This window comes from Athene cunicularia (assembly GCF_003259725.1).
Source record: "Athene cunicularia isolate RWA chromosome 7 unlocalized genomic scaffold, athCun1 chr7_part1, whole genome shotgun sequence".
NCBI lineage: Eukaryota > Metazoa > Chordata > Aves > Strigiformes > Strigidae > Athene > Athene cunicularia.
The window spans coordinates 9282880-9304215 of NW_020799107.1; the positions used below are offsets into that span (position 1 = coordinate 9282880).

Genomic DNA, 21336 nt, shown 5'->3' on the forward strand with positions numbered 1-21336 from the left:
TTTGAAGCCCAAGTTTTAATGCATTTTGAAAATGAAAATTCACTAAACCCATTCTGAATTAACTTCCAAAGAAAACACTTCTACTATACAGTGGCTTCCATGGAAAATTAAACAAATTAGGTTAGAGACCAGTTCTGACCCAAGCTGGTGAATTAACTTCTCGGAAAAACCTCAGATTCTCTACTGAAATACAGTATTATCACCAGAAATGGAGGGCCAACATCCAGTTTCTGTTTTCAAGAACTGATTTGAAATACTTCTATAGCCTTCTCAAATAGCTTGGCTTCTTCCCAATTTTTACTGGGTTTTTTTTCAGGCTTCTCAAATTTCTCCAACACTTTCCTGAAGAGTGGTTAAAATGAGTCTTCAGCAAGTAAAGCCAAAACTCTAGCCACAGCTAGAGCACCATGATAACCAATTACCTCCACTGCCCCTTTTATTATTACTCTGAAGAATTGTTTGCCTTTTTCCACCAGTGTAATATTGACTAAATGTAACCTCAGATCATTGTCTGAACCATTCCTATGCAAAACTCCTTACTTTGTAGGAGTGTATTTCTTTCTTCCCCACTGTGGTACTCCTCATTTATTTTTACTATTAGTCAGTTTTGAAAAGTTATCTACTATTCATCATCAGTATTTTTATTCTAACCTCACATGAAATCACATTCACTCCCCACACTTAGGACAGCTAGACAATACTGACTCCTGTAGAACTCTTTTCCCTTTTAAAAACAGATGATGCTGTCTTAGATGGGAATAGACCAGATGAGATCCTTACCAGCTGTCTCGTTTTCTAACAGTTATTTTTCAACTAACTCTGCATTTTTTACAAGAACTAAATCTTACCCAAGATTTCTCTTAATGTTATGAAAAAACATCCCAAGAGCCTTATAGTCAAGTTATAGTCACATCTAATGCTTTCCCTTATGCCCTTAAATAACTACCCTGCTTAGGAAAATTAAGTTGAATTGATACAATTCATTTTTCACAAATCCAGGTTTATCCCTTCATATTTCAGGCACTTTTCAACATATTTGTTTAATTTGACCTGCATCTTTCAGGTTTCAAACTGAAGCCCCATAGCTCAGGTCATTTCCTGCGCCACTATATCCCATCCTCTCCAAACACTGCTCCAGCACATATTTTTGAAGGCAAATACTCCAGATAACTCTTGAAGAGCAGGGTCAGTTTTATCAGACCCCACTGACCTACATTAACATGTGAAGCATCTGATCATAGACTTCATGAAAACTAGAACAAACAAAGTTGCATCCTGGGGAAGCTAAAATATCCAGTTTTTACTTGTTCTCCTTTCATGTGCAATTGATCCTATTCTTTTCTCTATTTTCCTCTTCCTTTTAACAGATGCAGAAAACTTTCTCATTGCCATTATGTCTGTTTATACTTGTAACATTTTTTACCTCAGACTGTGGCTAAGGCTGCTCCTTCAGGCTTTCCCAATCCCACATCAAACTTCCACTTCTCAGAAAATTCTCAGCTGATTTCCAATGTACTGAAGAACCCCAACCCAGCCTGGCAGTGTCTTTCTATGACGAGCAGCCTTCCCTCCGCAGTAGCGGTACTCCACTTTGCCTTCTTGTGTACTCTTTCTCTCCCTGGAATTGCTCCCTGTGAGATTTCCCTAAAATCCTGACTGTGTGAAAGCACGTTATCCTTTACCTTCCATCCAGGTCTGGCTTTGCAGTGCTCTAAGTAGTGTCCTATTTGTACAGGTCCTAGTAAGGCATCAATACTATGCAGAACTACCTTTACGAAAGATGCAGAAATACTTGTACCAGTATTACCTACTTCTGTGTAATGTTAAAACCCAAGTTAGGTTTTGAGTTTTTCAAAATGCTCTTTATGTATGACACTGACCCAAGCGTTTGGATTGTACCACATTTTGCAGATGAAGTGATGCTCAGTATTCTTGCAGACCCAACAAATCCTGATAGTTACACCGTATCCTTGACATCAGGCTGGTGAGCTCTTAGTCACATACTTGCATATATTCTCTGTTCTATCACAGTGGTTTTGTATGCAAAAACCTCTCTGAGACAGTTAGTTAAAATACATACTGCTTTGGAGTAGTTCTTCTTTTTGGTCCTCTCATTCTCTAATCCAGCCTGCAGTGAGATTAAGAATGCAGGATGAAAAGATCAATGAGTTTACGTGCACCCATCCATAGTCAGGCATGCATATCAACATGCAAGAACATCAGTCCAATTTTCCTCCAGCTCTACACAACATGGCTCAGTAAGCACACATAACAAAAATCAAATCTCAAAGTCAAGTGACCAGTTATTAAGGAATATTGTTAAAAGTGATGATAGCACTGTTAAATTTAGTAGCCACAGTTAAAATCATTCACGCTTGCTGCGTTAAGTCAATTAAAAGAGCTACCAGCTGTCTATACTTACTACATCAATACATCCATGCAAAATCCAAATGTGTTTGAACTATTTCTGTATATAGGTCACTCAAAATAGATATATTGCATTCCTAATTTGAAATTACACAGGGAACAAAGGAGAGTGAAAAAGCTAGAGCCCATAAAACTGCTCTCTACAGCTCGCTTTCTGCAGAAACTCAGACACCTCTATTTCAACACAGTGCTGCCAAAGACAGCACTGCTAACAGTACAAGGAAATTTTTTAAACTGAGCTTGAAATTCCAATCCTCATTCTCCCTTCCGTGCCCTTTCTGTTCTTCCAAGAGTCAGCTTTACCTCAATGTATTCAATACAAATACTTGCTCATGTCTTACTATTTCCTACAGGGTTTGATTTTATCCTCCAAAGCAAAAGGTAACAGCTCAATACACAAGCTGCAGCTTTGGTAGGCAGTGTACTTGCCCTGCCACCGTTGCTAGATCTATTCAGAGTGAGCTTTATTCCTCTCCAGATTTATGCTGAAATAAAACCAGACATACCTGGTCAAATGATGGACTGTAACAGAGAGATTCTGTTAGGGGAAATAAAAGCTATTCTGCTCTGTCCCATGGTAACTACTGAACTAGACTAGCTTATCTCTCTCTAATCATTCAGCACTTTCCATCTGAACTGCACCAGAATAGTAGGTGAAGGAAGCAGCATCTTTACGTCATAGGCCATGAACTGCCTCAGGACCATTTCAGATAATCCCTTATCTCAAATCAGCTATCACATTTGATGTTAGTTTCATCTCCATGATTAGTTTTTAACACACACTGCAACTTGCAGACTATTCTCACCACTGGGTAGGTGCTGGCATATTCCAAATGAGACTGTAAGGGCATGAGAAGAAAGAAAAATCAGAACACCAACACTGAAGCAAATTATGGCAATCAAAAGAATCACCCAGAACAAACCAAACCAAATTGAACAAAAAAAACACACCAAAAAGCCCCCGCAACCAGGCACAGAGGTGTAAATCCCAACTAAAAACTTTGATAATGCAGGATTTCTTGCACAAAGTCAGAAACTTTGAAGAGAACAAAACAAGGAAAATGCACAAACTCCATCATGAGTGATGAATAACAACAATATTTCATGCTGGATGGTCTCAGATTAGAGACAACCAGCTGAGAAGTGGGAGAACAAGGGCAGTTGCAGTAGAAAGGAGACTGAAGGGAGGTTTGAGTGTCTCAGCAAACACAAGATGACGTTACTGAGTTTTCCTAGGAAAAAAACTGCGTGATAAAGAATCGAGCTTGCAGAACTTCTGAAACAAGATGGGCAGGACACATTGATGGGTTCAGGGTGAGCTACAGAAAAACTAAAGATCGCAGCTGAAGGTCTGTCTGCAGGAGGCAGAGATATACTCAAGCTAGCATTACTAGGCCACTGTTTACAGTATAGTTACAGCTGCAGAGCTTACATCAATTTGCTAGCCTGGTCTAATCAACACCTCAGGTGGCTTTGCAATCCATATTCATAGCAGCTCTGCCAGAAGCATCCAGGCCAGCTCCCCAAAAGCTAGCTCAGCAGATCTCTGGTGCCTATAGTTCAGACATCCACTTAGCAATTATTCCAGGAGAAAATCCAGAGTAAAACCCACACAGATTAGTAGGGTGGTAAAGTTTTAGAAATACATTCCTGATACTAACTTCTGCACAGAAAAGAAGCATAGCTTCAAAAAGCAATCTCCAACACCATCATCCCTCATAGTGCAATGAGTCCAAGTGCCAAAGACGCAAGATCAATTTTTCAGAAAATTAAAGTCTCGTAGACCAATTACAATGGCACCCCGAAACTCCAAAAAAAAAAAAAAAAAAAAGCGCATTCAGAATTCTCTGACTAGTTTTATACCCTTTGTGGACACAAGGAAAGAGTTTTTGGTGCTTTCTTCATGCTAAAAAAACTCAGAAGCCAAACTGAACTCTAGTCCTCAGAGGTAATTTCTTAGGTTAGTTGCTGGTTTTTGTTTTTTTTTTTTACTTTGTTGTTTCAAAAACACACACAGCAAGAGCCAAACCTTCACAAACAGCCAGAGAGAGATGTGGTCAAACTATTAAAAGCATCTACTATACACCCACCCTAGGAAAATGTATGTTACATCAATTCACTGTGAATAAAACAACCAGAAGATGTTGAAGGGGAAATTTCAGTTCAGACTAGCAAACTTTTACTTTCTTCTACAATTGCAGTGACGCTTGGATCAGGGAAGGAAGTTCTGTCAAAACTGTTTTCCTGTGCATGTCCAAGCGTCAGCTTGCATAACAATATTCACTGAACACTACTTTAGGAGGACAGGGGGTTCTGTGTAACATCACTAGAAATACCAGAGTGAAAAGTTTCAACCAGATCCTTCTGTCAGAAAAGGACATTCTTTGCAAAAGTATTAGGCATTTATGGGCCATCCTGTGAAGCAGCTGGAGACTGTTGCTCACCAGACCAGCATGCGAGCAGCCCAGAGACTGGCTGCTCCAGGAAAAAAGGTCAGAAAAGCTTTTTCTCAAGGGATGATGATGAAGAATGTAAGGCTTCTGCTGTTTAAATATCTAACAATAAAACACAGGATCCTATTACAAAAACACATCAAAAGGAATCAGTAGTGGATTTCCATGAGCAAAAGGTATTCCTCTATAAATACAGTGTCAGGGTGCTTCCACCTTGCCACATCAAGGGACATAGTTACAGCCATGGTTAAAGCAACCCATTTGTATCATGATCACGATCTGAATAGAAGTTTCAACTGATCTAGAGATTTTTTTCCCCTCCAAAAACTACATTCATAAACATGTCCAAATTTAAGTAAAATAAACATCAGTTTTCATGTGCAGCTGTAAAGACAAGCTTTTTTTCACTGAATCTTTGGAGCTTTAATCTTCCAGCTTTGAAAAAAACTCAAATCTGCAGTCTTGAATAAAGATTTTAACAGCATTTCATAAGTAGCAATAAGGATTACACTAAGAAGGGAACAAGGCAACACTTAAAATTTTTAGGTACATCTTGTGCTATCTTACAGTGAACTCCATTAGGATCACTGTGCAGGCTCTGCAATAGTAATTTTTTTTCATCTTCCAAGATTCTTTTAAAGAGGTGTATGAGGTGTTCCACTCAATCCTGTTCTTTTGGGGATGCTTTGTCAGAGGGGGAAAAAAAAAAAAAAAAAAAAAAAAAAAAGGCAGTTCTAGCCCAGGTAAATATTAGCAATTTTTTTAAGGAGGAAAAAAAAAATAATTTTACAGCATGAAGTCTCCATAGAAGGCAGAAACCAAGGATTACAAATAAAGATCTTGCTATGAATGATGTAAGTCTTGCTTGTTCCATAAAAAGAGAACTAATCATCCAGTTTAACCCACATAACTGGTGCTACTGATAAACTAGGAATATCAGTAGAAGAACAAATACAACAGTTTTAGGGACAGGGACTCCATAACAAAAACTAGTCGTAGCTGATTCACATTCAGGAGTGCTGACAGCTTCCTCCATAGTGCTGTTATGAACTGTTTCAGTTTTGTGGCTAAGTAAATGCTTCTCTATAGGTCTCAGAAACAGCGAGCTCTCATCGCTTCACATATCGAGACGGTAGCATTAGCCATTCACAAGTACTAATTTGTTTAAACTCTCTTCACAATTTTAAGAGCTGATTATGTCTACACTGAAATAGAGTTGAAATTTGTACGCATGCATATTATCTGGAAAAATACCATACAGATATTTTGAGGAAAAACTGATTCAGCTTTTCTTACTACAGCTCTCTATGCTCTACTAATCCTCCCTCCACAAAACTCAAATCTGCAGTTTAACTTAAAATATCTCTAAAGCAGTTTTGAGGAGAGCATTCACCTGCAATTCTAAAGTGCTTTCCACTGCCAATTTGTTTTCAGTTTCCTGAGCTGATAAACTAACTGATCATGGAGTAAGCTGGCACTTCCTCTTCGCAAATTCTCAGCATCAGTAATGAAAGGGTAGCTTACAAGGTACATACAAGAAATAGCTGCATATAGCAATGTTTTGGCTAGGTACTTCCTGAAACAGTAACAGTCAACAGCATTTACCAGAAAGGTTTTTATAGAGTCACATGGTCTGCTGGTGTTCCTGCACAGTGCATACTGATCTGACAATTACCCTGCTTGAAAAATTATTGACCTTCAGGTACTTGGGGAAAAAAAACCCATATGCCTTGAACATGGAACATGTAAAGACATTGGAAGGATGATATTATCAGAGTACTATAACCAGTCTGGTGTTACAGGGGCACAGCAACATCGGGGGACAAACATGCACACTTAAATGGTACAATTTACCAACCCTCAGGCTTCCACGGCTACCCACTGACATGCGCTCATCTTCATCCGAAGCCTATCAAAAGAAAGTATAAAGACAAGAAAACAATGAAAAGAACACAAGTAACAGGCAGTGAGGTAAATGCTGATGGCTTTGATGAACAGAAGGAAAGAGAAGACATACAAAATAAATGTCTTTAAAAAAGAATCACATTAAAACTGTAAGTGGAAAGTAAATTAAATCATACCCTGCCCAAGAAACACTGTCAAGCATTTTACTACAGGATGAATGACAAGCTTGCTCAAGTGTTCCCTGCTCTATGCTCTTGGCCCACGGTCTGAATAAATTAATATTAAGCACTCCAAAGCAGGTTATTTCCCCATCTTCCGCTCCCTGCCCCCCCTTATTCTAGCACATTTGCAAAAGCTCCCTGACGTGATAGGGGAGAGGGCAGAGAAGTCAGGAAGTGGCTTTGGGGTTTGCAGGCGTCTGGGGTGGGGCAAGCTTATTTAATCTCTTCTTTTAAAAAGGAACTGCCCTATACATGTCTGTTTTCTTAATTTGAAATGTCTAGCTAAAAAGAAAAAGCAAAAGTAAATACTAACCGAGGCATTTCTTCGGGCTCTACGGGAATAACGTTCACTGTCTTCCTACCAAGCAGCAGAGAAAAAACAAAGCGTGAAGTGTTGAAAGGACAGATATACCAATGGAGCACTTTCAGAAAGACAAAGCGAACTTCAGTAATGTTTAGGAGTCAGTAAAGTTAAACCAAACAACGGGAGATGACACCTTGTCAAGTCAGAAAAACCCCCTTCCCCTCATTTGTGACCCCAATTTTCTTCCCTTCTTTTATTCTGCTACACACTTTTAATATTTTTGCAGAAATCTATATGCAGAGACACTTTACTTCTATCTCAAAAAAGTTTCAAGCACATCTCTCTGCTCGTTGGAATCGGTGTACTTACAGTGCTTTCGTAATTAAGCTTTCCAATTTGCAGCCCTTCAAAATAAATCCCAAAAATCTTCTATTTGAAATAATGTGGCAGGGCAATGGTTTCTCTCTAGTGGGCATCCCAGGGACACACAGCCTAGCCCCTTCTTCCAGACCAAAAGCATCTGTGCTCTGCTTACAGCCTCTGCAGCACACAGCACCACTGCCTTTTGCAGGCCAAAGGCTGCATTAATGCTAGAAATGCTGTAGGATGTATTACGTTTCAACAAACTGATTTTACATGGAATTTAGAAACAGTGATAGGAAAAAAAAAAAAGTTCCAACATCGTAGTTAATGGTTCTCACATGTGAACTGATTTCTAAGCAAGGGAATTGCTAGTAAGGTGGAGCTAAGCTCACCAAGCAAGGATTTGAAGAGACTTAATGGCTTATTTGTGAGACTGGAGCGTCTTGGTGGATGGTTTGTCCATGTGGCAACAGGCTTTCAAGAAGGCATAGAGCAAACTTGCATTTATGCTGATTAATTATCAAGAGACAACGAAGCCAGGGAGTTTGAGAAGTTGTCTTCCACACTGGAAGTCAACTGTTCAGTTTTGCATTTTCTTAGTGTGTGCTACTCAGCCACGAACAAGTTTTCATTCAGCATCATCAGTGATTTCACAAACTTAGGTTTGAAAGACATCTGAAGTCAATGTCTTCCAACCCTTTAGACACTTTCTTCATCTTCGTTTCAGCCAGATGTTACTAATGGCCAAGTCTATATCTGATATCAACCTCACTGTCTTGGTAAATAGTAAAATCCAGGACATTGTATTAACAGAAAAAGTGAGCATTGCCATAGTAGCAATAATAATGCATCTGAAGAGTACCCCTGGACCACTAATTACAAAGGTAACTGAAGAAGCATGGATAAAACTTGCCCAAAATTTACCTGAAGGCAGAGTTGAGAAGACTGAAATCATAACAAAATCCATGAGAAGTAAAATGAGTACATATATTCCTTGTATCACAGGTCTATATGCTAAGCTAATCTTCAGGTGATAAGAGTAGAGACAGAGGTCTGTAAAAAGAGATGGCTCTAACCAAACCCTTGCCAGTTTTAAGCTGATCATAAGCCACATTGATGCAGACTACAAGAATCCTTGTGATAAGAGTGGAATTCACATTTCCAATACATGAAAATACCTACTTTGTGGGATTTCAAACTCTATGAACTATACAAAACTTCAACAGGTAAAAGTTGTTTAGCTACATTGATCAAGGCCTACCATCCATTGCTCGATGTCTCCCCATTTAGTATCCAGACCATAATATTTCTACAGACAGAAAAGGGAAAAAACAGAATTTAGATGAGAAAGTCAAACACAGAACATTTAGACATGCATTGCCAGGTTTTGGCTGAGTCACACAGCTACACACACACATACAAACATGCCAGGGAAAAGCCGTGCTGAGTGCCACCAGAGCCCTCCGCAGCATGTGCCCAGGAAAGGGGAAAGGGGTGTTTGGGGTACAGCCAGGGTACTCAACTGCTTCTTCTTTCTCAGCACTGTAAAAAAAAACCAGTGCTGTGGGGACAGGAACAAGGAGTGTAATGAGTCTTGAATTCCTGACCCATTTAAGTCAAGACTCATTACAAGGGATCCAAATGCAGAACACTTTCAGGATGAAAAATGCTGTCAAATCATGTTTACCATATAGATTTGTCAAACCGGGAAGACAAGTTGAATACAACACAACTAATCTCTGTGCATTCTTACTCGTTGTATTCAGAACTGCCCAACGTGCCTTTTCGGAGCACAAGGCTTTTTGCCTATGCTTCAACCATCTCAACAGTGCTGGTAGCACCACGAAGGATAGCAGAGGACATGCTTCACAATGCAGGCAACACTGGAAAGCTCTCTGCATTTCAGTACCAAATGCCATGCATTTTCTTAGCAGAATGTCTCTTCTGAACTGTTCCTCAGTTCATCATTTCTTTGCACAACACTGGGAACTTCCCAATGAAGTTTCCGCCAGACAGCAGATTGGTCAAATTTCCACAAGTTTAGCAGGACTTTTCTTCCTCCCCAAACACGTGCTTCAAATCTAGTCTCAGGATGTTTGCATTTATAATGGTGACCATAACATTCCCGTGCAAAGAAAAATTACCGGCCTAAAGTACAGTAATTGGCAAATGGAAATCCTGCTTAAGGAAGCATATTATGTACTTTAGAAATATGTAGATTATGTGCTTTGAGATTCACGTATTTGTGGAAAAAACAAGCCTGTACTTGTCAGCTTTCCCAGAGGCTTGAGGAGGTGGGAGTATCAACAGTCAAAACCTTAGTTAATGTTTAAAAAAAAAGAAAAAAATCAGAAATCTGTTAGCACTCTTTCAATGGTATCAATGTAATTTCACATTCACCCTTAAAAATCTCATTATTTATTAATAAACTAGAATAAAACAGCTGTCTGTTCTTTGATACTGTATCAGTTTATTCCCACTTTAGAGTTATTCCTCATTAAATAACAAAATTATTTTCACTTTAAGGTCATCTTTATTTTCATCTTAACAGCTCTGGAGAGAAGAAAGCCTGTTACGAAGTAACATAGGCAGCGGGGTTCTCAGTCACACATCCTAGAGAGCCCACAGTGTAAAATGACCTTTAAATGCTGTCAGTTTTGGGGCCAAACTGGGAAAAGGCAGGAACTCAGAGCAATCCCATTTATTAGGAAAAATATTAGATAATAAGTTTCTAGGCCAGTAATTTGAAAACAGGAAAGAAATTCACTGCAGTACAGATTTAAATAGTATGCAAACACCTCTCTGAAACAAGGAAAAGAGACAACAGTTCAACAAGCTCTTTAACCACATCCCTATGAGAAGAGGGAAGCACTCCCCTCTGCAAAGCATCTCAGCATGTGCTCAAATACATCTAACAGCCCTATACAATGCCTAGCCAAATTGCACACAAGTGAAATTTCTCCCTTAAACTACATGAAATTAGAGTGCATGACATTCACCATTGTTTCTTCAAGCATTAAATACTTCCTCACAAGTGCTCAGACTAGTTGCTTCCAGGCAGAAGCATAACACATACAACAGCCTGTTGTAAAATGAAGTTTTATGTACATCACATCCTGAAAATGACTCCTGAAAGTTGTATAAACTCCAGCTGGTCAGGATTATGTACATGATCAGAACCCACTGATTATATGCTTTGCAGTTAATCAGGTCAGATAAAGCCTTATTAAAGGTTCCCCCTGCTCCCAAAAAGATAAATAACATTTTCTAACACCAGAAACCAATTTAAAAAATCCCAAAACACTAAGAAAATGGAGAATCCTTTCTCACACATAGGAAGGATCCATAAAGATGCTAATAACTTTTGTAAGGTCTGCTGCTTCCTTTTCCTGACCTCTGTTCTCCTTACTTTCTGACATAGGCTTCTGAATTCAGCTTTGCAAAAGGTAAGCAAGGAAATACCCCTTACAAGACTTGCAAAGTCACAAGTTCCACTTACAGTATTTTCCTCCACCATCTCAAATTACATGGCTACGTGCTTAACATTTTTCTTTCGGAGATATTAATGAATGCAATTGCCTTGAAACTATTTTTAATTTATAATGTTTTAGACAGCATGTCTCACACTGGACTGAACTGGCAGCATTTGAAGTCTCAAGTATTTTGCCCTCTCAGCCACTTCCCATTTCTTTCTCTATGCCAACTCTTCTGTTCTGCCCCAAGGGGCCTGGTTTGAATGGCCACATGGGTTAAAGGAAGAAATTGTGCTTATCCATTCATTTGGGTTTTAGTTAAAAGCCTTTGCCAGACTCAAGTTCCCTTCTACCCTGAAAAGTGATATTAGAATTAAATAATTAAGGACATTAATACCATTGAGAGAGAATTCTAGATCAGATTTGCTCACTACGTGACAGTGAAACTGCTAGACTTGCAAACTCACTATGAGATGTTGTGAGGCTAACCCACTTATCTTCTCATCCATGTCAGGACACCAACAGTAAACAACCTCCTTGTCTCCCATGGGGCTGCGTTTGTACCAGAGGATTAAATTAGTTCCTATAAAGGAGATTGATAACGAGCCTGTTGATCCATGGGCAGATGTTAATTTGAGTCCCTCAGTATGTACTCAACTCCACAAATAAAAACAAGAGTAAGATATATTTGTTGCCAAATTGATGGGGTCAGGATTAAATACCAGAGCACATGATTTGAGTAGCTATGTTCATACACATTATGTGCTTGAAGAGGAGAACAGCATTTCCAAGAAGCACATGCACTGCTAGGTCAAGCGAGTGAAACATGCAGTTAAGTCAGCTGGAGTGCCAGAACAAAAACAAACAAGCTGTGGTTTTAGGAGACATTTATCATTTACCAAGCAATAAAAACATCTCAGGGAAAAGATATATATTTGCTAGAGTATAAAATGGCAGGCTTTAAGAAACAGATGCTCTCTCCCTCCCTGCAAAATCTCTTTGGAGCCATTTCTCTTTCTAGGTGCTACATAATTCACATGCTAGAAGTACAGAACAGTCAAACATTGTAACACAAAACCCAAAACTATTGTTACATAGCAAGTGACCTCAGTTAGAGCTATTATTATCATCATCATCATCATCATCATCTTTGACATCACTTGGAACTATGAAAAGGAAATTGGGAGGAGGGAAGAGATCATGACTTTAAACCGAGGTAAGAGAGGATTAAACAATATAAAAGCATTTATAATGCTTAGGTCACACTGGAAGAAAGGTCATACATTTACCAAAAGATTATAAATTCAAATGCAGTGTTTACTTCAGTGACTTTCTGCGAAGTAATCTGAAAGTCATGCTTTCTGCTGGCACGTGTTAAGTTCTTGCCCAGCCTGAAATATTTTCAGCAATACTCTTGGCCTTCTAACACACAGATGTTCGTATGGTTCCTGGTGACACGTGGAGCCACCACACCCTCTTATGATGGCTGGTAGTGCCTTGATGGCACTACTCTTCTGCTTAGTGCTTATTCTTTGCCAAACGGTCTGTAGAAAAAATTATATTAAGTGCCTGACAAGACCCATTTTACACAGGTCATCTTCCACCCCTACCCTTTATTATCCCCCTCACAAGACTATGGGAGGGAAGGGCGGAATTGCATGGAAATACCAAGCCTGCTGTGCATCCTCCATTCCTTAGAGGTTCTTCTGAAATAGTAGCAAGACCCGTAATGTGGGAACACATGCAAACAAGAATGAAAGAGAGCAAGCCCTACCTTCTGAACTTGATAGATCTAGGGAAAAAGGGAAAGGAAAGAAACAAGGAAACAAAAGCTAGCATGAATGAATAAATAGCAATGCAATATTTCATTAATCATTCTAAAGGGGGGAAAAAAAAAACATTTATACAGAATATATAGCAAAACATGAATACAAAAAAGTGCACATCAAAGCCCTGTAGAATTAAGTAGAATGAAAGCATTGTTTACATTCTAGGCCTCCTCCATAAGAACAGCTCGAACACAGCATTCCTGTTCTCATAACCACTAGGCTCTCAGAGGCACATGCAACATCTGCTCCCTAGACTTTGCACCAGAGCAGAGCCTAACCCCGGTGTGAGCTAGGACCTCTCGCTTTTCCAGCCTCCCTCCTTCAAAGTAATGGATGCCCAAATATTCACCTGGGGTGACAGATGTGCATCTACCATCATAATAAAAAGCAAATAGCATTAACTAGAGAAAATCTGTTCTTAAGAATAAATTTTGTCCTTAACTGATGAAGCATAGTTATAAAAGCATCAATGCTATACATCTTTCACTCACAGTGAAAGCAGCAGTGTAAGCAGTGTACAGCACAGTATCAGCTTGTTAAAACTCTGAAAATTTCTTGCACGTATACTGCCAGCATGGAAGGATCTGCAGGTTGCTGTTTCAATTGTTAATGTTTCCACAGAGCCTCACATCATTTGCAGGCCCTAATAAATGCACTGCTGACTCCAAATGCAAAGCTGTTCCATGGTCTTGAACCATTTTAGTAATACGCAAAAGCATTACAGCCACTCTAATACATCTGAATTTCGTTTAAGTGAAGAACTGTCCTTGACTGATCAGCTTTATAAATCCACACGTGAACAGAAAATGTGTTTTTTTCTTGCATATGTCCTAGCACTTCTGAAGCAAGAAACCCTTCTTGTTCAAAAACATCTAACTGGCAACACAGATCCAGAAAGAATTTGCAGCTTCATTCTGCCCACTTCTCTGCTGAACACCTACCTTTGTATCTGTAGGAAATGTAACACAGCCCTGGTCTGAAAGCCCTCAGCTGCCTTACTGTTTATCTTCCCAGATAAGCATTGATGCTGAATAAATACCAACACAAGCCCTCTGCCCTACGAGTACAACCCAGGGGGATCAGTAGGTAGCTCTGACTCCAACCCTTAGCTGGTCAGTATCCTGTATTTTGGAATATGCAGGGGATCCCTGCCATACACTGCTCTTCTGTGCCACCTCAGGTCAATCCAGATGTCAATGCTGGGAAGCAGAGTGTACTTCTTTCAGTCCCTGCCCTCCTGATCAGGTTCCTCTTTGTGATAGTGAAGGACAACTTCAGACCCCAGCTTAATACCTCTGAGGTATTTATTCCTGTGAGCACAGGGGGGAAAATTAAGATGCACATTTAAAACTGGCATTCCCACACAACTAATCACCTTGCTTACCCTTTACTAAGAAAACCCTGAAGAGGAAAATTGACTAAAGTCTCCCACAGTTCTCAAGACTACATGCCGACTCCAATCTTTTGCTTCTCCGTTACACTCACACAGTGCCTTTCATCCAGACACCAAAGCCAAACACCACTGGTTTAGATGTGGCAATTACCATGTAGCTGTTTAACCTTCAACTTTTCAGTGCCGTTGTTTCACCCATGCTTCAAAGCAATACTATGGCAGTCTTATTTTTCAAACCCCAATGCTTCAGACTTGGCATAGAAGGTATTCCTGTTGAGTACAAAGCAAGACACACAAGAAGTCTTGTGTCCAGGACCCATATTGCCAATGGATAAGATAACAAGGCCCTTGTTCAGGGCCAGACACCGTGGAGGGTGGTGGAGAGTGGCACAGGGATGAAGCCAAGTGCATCATCATAACTGTTCTGGTGTTTTACAAAACCTGGAATTTTTGGGTCATCCATTAGCTACCAGGCATTACAATAGTTCTGCTCCAACAGTTCTGCTCCAAAGTGACTGATCTCTCATCAGTGTACTGTCCTCTCAAACAGTATGTTACAGGAGGAAATAAACACTTTCAAACAATAATCTCTTATTGCAAATATGCCTGCCCCCAAGATCTTAAGAGTTAATAGACATCTAAGCAGTCAAATGCTTTAAATAACACTTTCTTGTATTATGGTATGACCAAAAAAAAAAAAAAGTGTTTTGTCCATGGTATTACTGGCAGGCTGCTTCCTGATTTCCTCATCACATGGGGTTCCCCACAAAAATAAAGTTTTTCATAGAAATAACTTCAGAACAGGGCTGAACAAGGCAGTGAAGCATGGTTAGATGGCAGCTGAAGGCAGAAATCCAGTCTAGTAAAAACACTTTCAACGTCAAATTTTCCTGTGCATCTTCACACTGGTTTTATAAGAAAGATACAGATTAACCATCACAAACCTTAATTTCTTCCCTGTGTATGTAAGCACCAAATTTCATCATCATTCTCTCCCCTCCCATTCAAGCTACAAGAATTCTACTTTTTCCTCTAGTTTTTCCTGCACTACCTGAGATTTTAAATGGCTTCAAACAACCCCAAATGTCAGCTGTGTCATGGGACCCTCTGACTCAGATCACACTTGTGGGCACCAACTCCTAGGAAGGAAAGGAGGGGTCTAAGTCATAGTCAACAGGATGGGTGAGCAAATCAAGAGTGTTTGCAAGTCTTTTGCCCCCATTAACTTGGCTTTAGTACCTTTACTAAATTTACTACATCCTCAAGGAACTGACATGAAAAAAAAGAAATCCACAACAGAAAGTACTGGTAACATATTTAATTCCAAAGAAATATGAATCCAAAGGAGGAAAAGCACCTGCAAATGAGTATGCTAGTAAAGAACAAATTTACAAAATAGCAAAGGCAAGTTTTGTGCTGTGAAAACAAAGCTTAGGAGACAACACAATGCACTTGCCGTGAACTAGAAGTACAGGCTCATCTGCTGTGTGAACTGGCAAGGAAGAATCTTATCCTGCAGATTAAGGAGTGGGAGGAGATCATTCTCTCTTCACTTCAGGCACTAATATCATCTTAAATTGTGGTCTCCAAGTGTCAGTCCTCGAAGAGACATTTAAAGTCTTGCCAGCAGAACACACAGAAGGTACTCCTACATAAAACATTCTCTACAATTAGCCCTAATGTTACAGCTTTTATGTGTCTTGAAACACCACTGTTAAATATTTCTTGGGGGAAAAGGTTTTAATGTATCTCATGCCAAGCTTTTAAGAAAATTTTTCTCTGTTTTAGCTGGTAGCCCCATGAGAATTAACAATTTGTTACTCAAAAAAACTGAGCTGACAACTCCCGACTTGCTCTTCTACATGAATTAAAAATAAGTACCTGAATGCACATGAGCATTTGTCTCAGTACCAAACACAACTCTCTGGTACAAGCCAAACAGACTGGCCTTAAGCCATGTTCACAGTTGCAGAGTCTAAAGACCATGGCAGCACGGTATGGTAAAAAACATAGGACACATCACTGCTCTGACTCCCACCAGCTGGCTGGGGTACCAGTGGTATGGAAACGGACAAGGGAGCAAGTACTACCTATTATAATTGTCCTTGCAGCTTAGATCACACACTGGCACTGCCTCATGAGAGCTTTCCTGTACTGACTTACTATGCATAGAAGCATACCAGAAAACCTACTGTGACCTCCAGATTAATTATTTACATCTTTGGTGGATAACAACAACAAAGCATCACAGAATAAGAAGTCAGAAACATTCAAGGAGTTCTGTTTATTAGATCTATGCCTTTCTTAGAGCCTCATGACCAGGAATCCATTCTGAGGTAAATACAGAAGTATATACACATACATGTGATTCAAGAGTGATCACTACCCTTATCCTCATAAATTAGCATACGATTCTTGATCATTGATCATTAGATCACAATTCTTGTATTCATTTTCTTCAGCTTCAGAAAACACTTTTTATTTGCCTAGTTTATACTTTCCTGTTAAGCTTTTATTCACGCTCTCCTCCCTGGGGAAAAAAAACCAAAAAACAAACCACCAAACCAAAACAAATCCAAAACACCAACCCCAAAGCACTGGCACACTTATCCTTCTTTCTGCTGCCTGGCATGAGGTGATGCCAGGTGATGAGATGATACCACCTGTGGAACACACCTGCAATCCTGCCCCACCACAGCGAACAGCAGCAGCCTTTCACAGTAATTTTCCCACATCTCATACTGCAATTCAAAGTCTTTTCTTCCAGAGGCCCATCTATTTCTGCTATATAATTTCTGCAACTATTGTTCTACTACAGCAGTATGTTGTTTCACATTAAGTTTCCAGAAGAATTCTTTGAGTCACCTTGTATTTCAAACCAAGTTTAATAGAGCTATCCCTCCAAGCACACAAGACACAAGCTGAGTAGCAGCAACCACTGGCAAGAGGTATGGCAGCACAAGCTGAGCAAGGGCTGGAGCCCACACACGCAGCCAGTGCGCTCACCATCACCTAAAGCCACACTGTCTGCCATGAGCTTCTCATCATACTCGAAAGGAGCTTACCAATAGTGCAGCTGATGATGAATATAATTTTAAATTTCTGAAAGAACAGACCATGCAGCAATTTCTGCTGTCAATTATGTGTTTGACATGAAATAACTTCTGCCAAAAGAAGAGCTTGGTATGACATCGTGTAGTCTTCACCATTTACCTATGAACTTTACTGCACAGTTGTGACTAATCTTTGGTGCACTCTTCAGATATGGCTAGCCAACAGAACCAGCACAGGGAGTTTTAATAGTTTTCTAATGAAGTTGTTGCTCATTCTACCTATAGAAACACTCAGAACAAAATCTCAGATACCTGTTGCTTTTGCATTGATATTTCTTTTGTAATGGCAAGCAGAACATTAACTAAAACACATATGTAAACTCATGATGCAGAAGTCACCCAATTATTTGAAAATGAAGAAAATTAAGCACAAAATTAAGAAATGTCATTAATACCAGATCAATGACAATTTTCAGTCTAAATCCAAAATATTAAAACATACTACGTCACTGCCAGCAAAAGCTATACCACCACAGTTATAGCTTGTAAAAGAAGCATCTGGAAACTTTTAATCCAGACCAACAATGTAAATATATTCTCAAGTAATCAATGCTCCACAAGAAACCTGTCAGGGCATGTACACTGGTTTAAGCACGAACAAGTACACACACATGCAATAAATTTATTTATTGCTTTTTAACTCCCATAACTGACTCTAAAGAGACTTCTGAAGTAGCAGAGCACTTGCTTTAAGTTCTGGTTATTCAGCATGGCAACAGTGGAAACATGCTATTTATTTCTCTGAGAAGTTAGCAAAGGAAAAGATGGCAGACAACTAGCAGTACAGACACCAGTATCACAGTACATTCTCCTCCAAGGAAGGTGTAGGTGCCAAACCTCTTGTGTTGATCACTGCTTGGGATTTTCTATATTTATGTTTTCTTTTATTATTTCTGCAAGATACTTGTGGCAATGAAAAACTTCCTGCAGTCATCTTTACTTGTTCTACCTTGCATCTGGGGGCTGAGATTGAAAAAGTTACAGAATATCCAAGCTTGCAAAATAGTAAATAAATGTGTAGTAGCGTTATGTCATTTATGCCAACGAATTACAAAACAGATTGCAGTAGATATGTGGCTTAGCTTTCACTGAATTTGGTATTTCAGAGCAACATCCTATACTATTCAATTTCTATCTCTACAAAGAAATTTTCACACATTTTCAGATCACTAGCTCTTTGCTATTAACTGCAGGAGCACGCACACAAGCTTTAGTTTTCATATCAGAATTTCAATTTACTAGGACACCCTTTGCAGCATCAGCTTTTAATCTTCAAAGAGGTCATCAGCTCTATTAAAGTTATCTGCAAATTAGATGGCAACACCACTGTCAGCTGCCATGACACCCACATTTACTTTGCTCCCCAAACAAAACACCTAGTGGTTGTTTACCACAGATCTTCCAAAGGCTGCTCGACAAGTCCCATCACTCAGGCTGTAGGCATAGGAGGCAGCTTGACAGTACCAATCCTTATCTGCAGTCCAGGCCTTCTGACTGTGGTCCAGGTTGCAAGAAACATCCTTCAAAAGGCAGCAGCTGTAGCAGAAAGGCTCCTCTCTTCCACAGGCACTGTGCTTGCAGCAACGCTTCCCCGCAGCACTTACTCCTGGTGTATTTGCAGGTACCTCTAACTCTGCTGTGGCTACAGGGTGCTACAACACATCCAGACGTGCCTCAACTAGACAAGACACTCCAGCCCAAAGCTGAGCCTGGGCACACTGCCCAAGTGCTTCTTTTGCAGGTTGATTACTGCAACCTGCACAGATATAGTCAGCTATCACATCCCAGTTCACTGTTTAAAAGCTAAACTGAATCCTTCTCTGCACCCTAAAGGACAGATGTACATCTACTTTTAGTATGTATTCCTACACCCTGACCCGAAACTTCTTATTCCTTACCTTCCCTTCAAAATCTATGTAAAAAAAAAAAAAAAATAAAAATTACTGTTGGCCCTGATGCACCTACTCTGCTGTTTCATTGAATGCACATCAACAAATACAAATTTTAAGCCTTTCTGGTTCAGCCCACCTGTGCCAACCCATGCTTGCAGCCCCATTGTAATAGCACTAGTTTAGCTTCTAGAGCTTCAAAACAAATGCTGTTCTCAGTTTCCCAGAGAAGAGCGACATTTAGTGCAGCTCCTACTTGTCAAATAGAGCAGGAGCAGAACAAGCCTTTTTGGTCTTTAAGATCATTCCTACACTGGAAGCCCATGATCTCCCACACATTAACATGCAGAGGCACAGTAGCTTTGCTGCTGATATAAAACAACTAGCTCTTCCATAATCTGGGAGACTACACCAGGCATTTAATCCAAACACTTTGGCAAAGGTAATGTTTTGCCAAATTCAGTTTCTATCATTACTTCTGCCAACAGCAGACCACCATTTTTACAAAACGGGGTAGACCACAATGTCAGCTTCACAGGGACAAAGCAAAACGACTTACAAGTAGAGTTATACAAGTGCCAAGAGTCTTCCATATTCATTAGACTTCTAACAAAGCGATAAGAATCCACCCCCCAAACGCACACGCAAAGATGCGTACTTCAAAGTTTAATATTAAACAATGATTACTAACTAACCACCGGTATTTTCTGTGAATAATTATAATGGCTACACCAAGATAAAATTCTTGCCACAGTCTGTATTTTTTCCAGGCTATTTTATTTGCTATTCTATGACCAGCTTCAGTTCCATACACACTATTAATATTTCAACAAAATATAGATTAACCCTTTGTTCCAGGATCTCAAATCATACTTGGGAAAGAAGATGATCAAAACACCCCCCGAAGCCTTGACTGTACCTCTTTCTGCTGCCTTTCCAGTTCCTTCATTCGGATCTCTCGTGCCTCTGCCCGTGCCGCTCGCTTCGCTGCGAGTCTTGCTTCAGCCTGAAAACGGGAACACAGCAATGAAATAAAAGCTGGACAATCCAATGTGAAACACACTTGTTAAGCAGGACATGAAATAAGGAGACTTGACACGGCAAGACTATAAACACATCTGTAGGAGTTAATTCCCTATTGCAAGTAATGGCCCTGCCTTCTGTAACTTGTTATGCTTCACAGGCAGGTAATACACCCTCGTGTAGGCACTACCCTCGGTGAGCACTTGTGTTTAAAACTGCTCTGGTGTTTCTTTAATTGGTGTTTGCATATTTTTTTTTTTTTTTTTTCCTCCTGCTGCAGTGCAGATTATCTTTTATTGATGAATTAATTTGACCAACAGCAAACACATTATGTGCCATTCTTCCTAATCACTGTCATTGCGCACAGATACATGGGCACAGCAGTTAGGCAAACATTGCTGTTCAGCATGACTATGCACAGCTAAGGCTGAAACGATGGAGGGTAGGGTGTAGGGAACCTGAGAAAATACACTAACTCAGTCTCCAAATATCTGTATTCAAGTCTAAACCTCTCTGGAGTGGAAATCTACAGCAAACGGGCCTCTCAGATCTACAATGCTTCCAGTGGGAAGTGCTGGAACATGCTATACAGTAACATTTTCAAAATTTTGATTTTAATCCCAGGCAAAACCAATTAGTCTTATAGAGAAAAACGTAACATTAGCTCAGGCTTGGTACAGCGTGACTGCGAGCAGTTTGCCCAGTGTAATGCAGAAGAGCTCAGCAGGGAGTAAAAGGCATCACTCAGCTAGTCACACTGGTGTTACACCCAACTCCTCTGCTTCTGAAATCTTTTACTGTTAAGTACAGAATCCAATTTAACATGAAAAACTGCAATAATATCAAGGTCAAGCATACAGAAAATCAAAACGCCAACACTTTATCTAGCACTTCCAAACAGACGGAAAACCAGAAAAAAGGAAGGTGTAATTTCTTTTCCCTT

At 39.8% G+C, this 21336-nt stretch overlaps 1 protein-coding gene across 19 annotated transcripts in view; it reads right to left on the minus strand.

Moving 5' to 3' along the window:
• Positions 1-21336, minus strand: part of LRRFIP1 (LRR binding FLII interacting protein 1) — a 99763-nt gene that overhangs the window by 44150 nt on the left and 34277 nt on the right. For 7 of the 19 annotated variants that reach the window (XM_026853131.1, XM_026853130.1, XM_026853129.1 and 4 more), the window contains exons 2-8: positions 20290-20376; positions 12921-12938; positions 8935-8982; positions 7320-7364; positions 6739-6789; positions 3234-3266; positions 2081-2128 (exon numbers count right to left, since the gene is read on the minus strand). In XM_026853131.1, coding sequence (XP_026708932.1) covers positions 2081-2128; positions 3234-3266; positions 6739-6789; positions 7320-7364; positions 8935-8982; positions 12921-12938; positions 20290-20376 — 330 coding nt within the window. The remainder of the gene's footprint in view (positions 1-2080; positions 2129-3233; positions 3267-6738; positions 6790-7319; positions 7365-8934; positions 8983-12920; positions 12939-20289; positions 20377-21336) is intronic. The other 12 variants (XM_026853133.1, XM_026853118.1, XM_026853122.1 and 9 more) reach the window with 6 other exon arrangements.